Raw genomic sequence first — 6,770 nt, forward strand, 5'->3', positions numbered from 1 at the left:
TGCTTTTTATTTAACATATGCTTTCTGTCTTTTTTGCGCAAAACAAACATAATTACTTTAAAACTCCAGCGATAGTTGAGCAATGAATATGAATTAGATTTATGTACGAGACTGCAACTCAAAATTGCTGGTTCTTACACACAAACTAAGCTTTGCTCTAGTAGCAATAGCCAAAGAATGGAGGGCACTTCCACAAAGACACAAAATTATAGGAACTTTGATCATCCTCCATTCTAACACAAACTACCATTCATTTATACAGAAGGGATGAAAGAAAAAAAATTGAGACCCCTTTCAAAGACAAAAGAAATAAACAACCGGATCCTTCAATTAAGCTTAAGCATACCATCAAAGTAGTCATTTCACCAGGTCCTTCATTATCAGATACCGGAAAGAGAAATTATGTGGAGCCCATTCAATGTTCTTGCGGCCCTTCCCCTGTGGAATCTTCTTAATGCTCTTTCTAAGAGAATCCGGTAAAGATTGCTGGACCATCTCCATCACACCGGCAGGACATAAGCTAGAATCCTTAGCAAAGGACTCCACTACTTTTGGCAAAACAATTTTCTGATCCTTCCTCACACCGAAGGTAGCCCTGATATATTCTTCTTTTGCGACTTCCAGCTCCTGAAATACTCTCTTGGGTGTATAGACTCGAACCTGACAACAAACATTTGACTCCCCCGTTAGACAAACAAACTTAATCGTTAGTCATCAAATTTTGTTCTCAAATGATTACAAAATATTGTCATCTTTTTCTTCTTTTCAATCATTAAGTGCAGAAGAAAAGAATGAAACTAGTCTCTAGAGACTTTTTAGTCCAGATCCAATTTTATAGATGCCAAGGAGGCTGGCATCATTGAAATGACAAGATCCTGAAGTTCGGAAAGAACTTGATTATGCAAATTGGCCTCCACGTCACCACTAATTCTAACTTTTTTCAAACGTGTAACTGGATTTGCATAGCAGAGATCAACTGCTATTTTCATGACCAGTGAATAGATGTCCACAGATCTTAAATTAGTTTTAAGATGGAAGTTGATGCCTATTTCTAGCTTTGTGATGAGCAAAAACAGTTGTTTACTCAAATGCTCATGGAGAAGATAACAAGAAGAATATATTATGGCCAATACCGCGGGATCTGAGTGGTTGCCAGAGCATAGTGAAAAATGCAGTAGGGGTTCTGGATGTTCAATAGCGTATGTTTGTCTTTCATCCCCCGCCTTGAATTTTCCTTTAGAAGAAAGTAACAAGCGAAGCCACTGCATTGATAGAGAACTTTATCAGCATTTCAAGTATCAAATCCTACAACACCAGTAGAACTAGAGATGTTCCAAGAACAAAAATCACTAAGCTGGAGTATTATTCAATTATTTTTGAATGAGTACAGACATTTTGACTGCAAGAAGGAAAGAAAGATGCCCTAACTTCATCAGAAAAAAAAAGGAAAGAAAGATACTAAATGCTCTTGGGATATACTTCAAGGAGAGTCAATGTTTTGAGGTGTAGTTAATTGATTGTGCAGCTTAGAACATAACCGTTGCACATGTAATCTAACCTGAGAATGGATATGTAACAAGAAAAAAGTTCATGAGGTGTACCTGTCCTGGTCTGGACATTCGACATCCCAGGATAGAGTTCTGTATCACATCGGCACTTACTACATGACCTCCAACATTATAGGCAGCCTGGATTAAGCAATAAGGTTAGACAACATCTCCACCAAGCAATTCTTAGCCAAATAAATAAGTTATGTTTGCTAACCTTCAAGAGTAGATATATTCTCTTCACATTGTTTTGGGGAATACCGTAAGCTAAAAATGCCTACACAGAAATAGTAAAACTCCACCATCAGCTAAAAGTAGATATTGACTTCAATGATTTCCAAAACTATAATGCTGATACTCTAATCAACGAGGAATCTTACATGCATCACCAATGCATTATGCACGTTAATCCAGAATGCTAGCTTCTCTTCGTGAGTCAATTTTCGTGGATCTATTTGTTCTAAGCGAGAAATAAGTGACCTGCAATATGACACTTCAATGAGTGTTATTACAATAATAAAGGCTAAAGTCGTGCCATGAGGTGCCTGAGTATCAACTGTACTCACCTGAAATTCTGTAACATCGGTTCAATATCCCCCAATTTTTGAGTATCTCTATATACACACTGTACTTCAACCATAGTGCTGTAAGGTCCACTGAATTCCTTCAACCCTTCCACATGAAAAGGATTGTCCAGCCGAACATCAAAAGATGAATCATTCCTAAATCCTGGACTCCATATGTCTTTTGGAGAAAATGCACTTATGGAAGACAAAGATGAGGTTGGCGATGAAAGACCAGGATTTGTCAGTGGAGGATCAGCAAGCTTGCAATATATGGTGCACATGCACTTTATCATATCCTCAGACAGCTTATTTGGTGTCTCTGGAACGTGATCAGAGATACGGGTGCCAAGATGCTCCGCCAAACTGATTACATTTGAAGAAGTATTCTGCGCATACTGCAAAGAAGGCATAAGAAAAGACTCAATTTTTTAAAAAATTTATCGTTCTGTACAGAAAAAACCACTCCACATTTCTAAGACATTTAATACAAAATCACTCCTTCCCTCAAATTTCAGAGAGTGCAACAAGAATTTGTCTTCCTCAGGTAAATTACCTCCATCATAGATAAAGGTTGAGAATGACAAGCACGCAAAGCTTTGCCCAGTGTCTCCTCTGGTGGAGAAGATCTGCTCGACTGAGCTGAACGCTGAGATAACGAAGAACGGCTTCTATTAACTCCAGACTCATTAATTTTGTCTTCTGCCATGCTATTAGTTTCTTTCCGTGGATTTAATTCTGTTTGACTATTAACTCGAGATGAAGAGTTTTCCCTTCTCAACATCACATCAGAATTGGAGAATTCAAGACGCCTTCTTGGCGTACTTATAGGAGATTTTAGTTTAACATCTTTTGTGGGAGGAGACAAAGATGAGATTTGTTGATCAAATGCTTTCCTGTATAGTGAGAGAAGATACTGTTCCAGATGCCCAACTTCCAACTCTAGTACTGCAATATCTCTAATCAGTTCTGTGGCTGGCTGAAATCAATTGACAAGAGTACAATCAGCATTTGACAGAGATAAGGGTAATGGGTCATTTAATATATAAGAAAAGTGTCCAACAACCACCATGAGCCAACCACAATAGACTATTTGAACCTTAAACTACGAAACCGGCTTCACAGAGAGTTATAAATGTGTGAAATCCCCAAATTTTGCAAACACTCTGACAGTATATCTAAAGCTAATAATATGTGCATCTCACATATCTGAAATCCAGCTCTTCAAATTGGAATTACCTCAAATATATAGCATATTATATAGTTCATTTTACGACTACAAGGAGCAGGAGGAGGTACCTTAGGCATTGAGGTCACTTCATTGACATCTTGAGAAGAAGTTTTATACCCTAATGCTTTCTCAAGAGCACATCGAACTGCAACTTGGTCATGTAATCTTCTCTCCAGCTGCATTATCTGCAGTGAGATATGGTTTTGACCATTACATTAACAATCTAGTCAATTCAACTGTCTGAAAAGATATATCATCTATGTTAGGCTACCTCTTGCCTCAGAGAACTCTGAACTTCAGCCGTGGATGATTGTTTCTTCTCGCTCACATTACTGTCATTCGCGTGCCTCATATCCTAGTGAAATATAAAATGATTGTTAGTTGAAAAAGCTGGGTACCTCGAGGAGTTGTACTTATTTCTTTCTGTTTGCAGAAGAGAGAATTAATAAATCGAATCATAGAGATATCAGAAAAAAAGAATCCAGTCTCAGCATTTCCTTGGTCAAGTACACAGAAAGTGAGAAATGGATTTTAAAGCAGAGAAGGACAGGAATACAGGAAGCAAGGTAGAAGATCATGACAGCATGATGTTGGGAGTTCCATTCCTTTTTTTTTTTTTTTTTAACTTTTACTTTTACTTTCCTTTTCCAACATTTTGACATTGCAGAATTTCACTCACAGTATAGCTTGAGAGCTTCTAAATATCAGAAGACAAGATGGAAGTTTCCTTACCAACTTCAATCGATTAGCGGCCTCTACAGAAGGATCCACGATGTCCTCCTTGGGTCCTCGTTTATCCGGGAAGCTGTCATTACAGAAACCACATAACAAGATTGAATAAAGCTGTAGACAACACTCAAGAAACCACGTATAGGAAAGATTTAGCCACGGGGCATATCCGGACTACACCAGAGACTTCTAAAATAAGCAAACATGCTTTATGCAGAACTAAAGAAGTAGGATTTGAGAACAGAAGAAAATGGAATGGTAGTTCAGAAACTTGGATGCTAGATTCAATAGTCCATATCATACAAAAAACCCTTTCCCCTTTCCCAATCTTCCTACAAAAGCTTCCTAATTTTGCAGTAATGCTAAGCCCACAATGGTACCAAGAAAATTGCAAGAAGGGCCAGTTTATCAAGCAAACACATAGTTGCACAGATGTGATCTAGAGATGTTTCTTTGTACAAAACACCAAGTATTATCTACCTTGGGGAACATACCCAATAAGCAAATTTTCCAGTTAAGCAGACCTCTAATACAGTGAAGTAAGAAAGAGAAAAATGAGAAATTATAAAACAAGAAGAAATCCAAAGGCTACCTCTTGGAACGCGTGTGTATAGAAGATGTCACTCTATTTCCAGGCAATTTACTGGTACTGGTACTAAACCCTTCAAAATCCATATCTGCAGCCCACTCAATGACAATGAAAAGTTTCCCCATTTAGCCATCAAGAAACTAATTTTCTTGGCCAATGCGTAAAAGGAACAGCAAAAAATGGATCACAGAACACTTACCATTGCATACTTCAATACAGCTAACTATCAAAAATCAGATTTTTGGAAGATGGAAATAGACCCACAGGCATAAAGACCCCAAATAGGCCTAAAACATCTCAGCTTGGAATCAAAAACTCAATTTTTCTCCTTGCATTTGCAGAAATTCAAGCCACCACACTCAAGAACTAACTGGCGCTCAACAGCGTGAAAATCAGAATAGCTCGTTTATACACAAAAAAGAAATGGCCAAGACAAAAAGCAGCCCTTTTGACCGGGAGTTGAAAGTAACAGGTAACAGATGCTCTCTTTTGCTCCAAAAATCTGTTATTCCCACATTCCCAATATAGCTTTTGTGCAATGAAGGGGAAGGTGAAGGGAGCTTTTTTCTACTGAAAAAAGAGTAAAAGAGTGACAAGAGTGACTTCCTACTAAAGCTCTAAAATGTCAAAGGTATCTAAAAGTAGGTATATTTACTTGACTAGAAAGAGGAGTTCACAAAAGGTCAGGGATTGGAGGGAGGAATAAAAATGCTGGCTTAAAGGGCTTTAACTAAAACTTAAAACAGATTATTAACAAACTAAAATGGATTAATATTACAAGTATTGACAACCCATTTTTCCACATTCGTTTCACTACTTGTTGGTAAGCTAGTGGGAGTTGTTGACCGGCCCTTCCACCCCTTTGTCCCACACCTTTGTGCCCACTCTTATGTATACCTCTTAGTCCCCAAGTTTAAACACTACAGTATATTTTTTGTTTGGCTATCTTACAAATCCATAGACCATAGGTCATAGGTTATAACGTATTTTCTACACAAGCCTTTTTGATGGAAAATTGATCCTTTCAAAGATTGATTTTGAGGTCAACAAAAAAGGTTGTATACTAGAAAATTGTAGGACCTAGGGCACACTTAATAAGGTATTTCGTATGAATTCAACCACTCATATACTATAAAACTATGCGCACATGTATATGCATGTATTTATGATATTGTCATTATTATTATATGCTCCATCATGGCTAATGTGAGCAACTACACTATAATAACCAATTTCATGAGGAGAGAAAAAACAATTCCCACAATTATAGCTTTTTTTTTGGGGGGGGGGGGGGGGGGATTATGCTTTCTTAAAGAAATATTTGTGTTTGAAATTTACTGTTACTTTTCTAAAGCTATTGTGGAAATCATAAATCTTTTTCCATTTTCAAGCAGCACTTTTCTTGAAGTACCAAATTCATTAACTTTACATGAGGGGGTCTTTAAATGTGCCTAACCAAGTATAACAAAAAAGGGCCAGTAATCGAAAGGTACCCTGTCTATATGTGAAATTAAGGTTTTTAACATATGTAAGGTTAAAAGAAAAAAAAGTAGTGCCACACCTCAAAAGAGAAGAAAAGGAAGGGGTTAAAGGGAACATTGGATGCTTGAAAGGAAATGAAGTTTTGTGGGGTTCCTTTTGTCTAAATCTTCTTTTTATTAAAGTCTAATTAAGAGATGGCAAAAAAGATACCTAATTGTCCTTGAGTACCAAAGAGACTAACGTTTGTCAATAGAATCCTGAAAATAAAATACTTATTCTTATAGAGGGACCTTAACACTTGACCTTTTCCAAGAAGGAGACAAAAGAAAAAGAGGTATACTATTCGCTAAATGTAGTTATCAGTCAGGCCTTTGGTTTTTGTCGTGATGTTCAACTACTCATTAGAAAAGCTTCTTTCTTATTTAGCTACTTGTGAAGAGCAACAAAGGAACAGTTCTCCAGAAATAAATTGCTCCATATGATTCTTTACTTTTTGCAGAAAGAAACCAAAAAGTTTACAACGGAAGCAATGAATAATACAGTAGCAGAGAAGATAGTGATTTCTTACTGTCCAATAATGCCACTTACATTTTCCTTTCAACTTTCTTGATTTTTACTGATCTTGAGAA

General features: G+C 37.1%; 1 protein-coding gene across 2 annotated transcripts; it reads right to left on the minus strand.

Moving 5' to 3' along the window:
• Positions 1–75: 75 nt before the first annotated feature.
• LOC104106708 (uncharacterized) lies at positions 76–5,162 on the minus strand. 2 transcript variants are annotated; one of them, XM_009615313.4, is made up of 12 exons: positions 4,859–5,162; positions 4,663–4,747; positions 4,074–4,146; positions 3,613–3,696; positions 3,410–3,526; positions 2,667–3,089; positions 2,114–2,508; positions 1,928–2,027; positions 1,765–1,824; positions 1,602–1,688; positions 1,134–1,262; positions 76–660 (listed from the first exon to the last, which is right to left on the minus strand). In XM_009615313.4, the coding sequence occupies exons 2-12, from the start codon at positions 4,743–4,745 to the stop codon at positions 358–360; spliced, it is 1,854 nt and encodes a 617-aa protein (XP_009613608.1). In that variant the 5' UTR covers positions 4,746–4,747; positions 4,859–5,162; the 3' UTR covers positions 76–357. The 2 variants fall into 2 exon arrangements, with proteins under 2 accessions (XP_009613608.1, XP_070051780.1); XM_070195679.1 differs by lacking the exon at positions 4,074–4,146 and having other exon boundaries at positions 4,859–4,876.
• Between the last annotated feature and the right edge of the window lie 1,608 nt (positions 5,163–6,770).

This window comes from Nicotiana tomentosiformis, chromosome 2, assembly GCF_000390325.3.
Source record: "Nicotiana tomentosiformis chromosome 2, ASM39032v3, whole genome shotgun sequence".
NCBI lineage: Eukaryota > Viridiplantae > Streptophyta > Magnoliopsida > Solanales > Solanaceae > Nicotiana > Nicotiana tomentosiformis.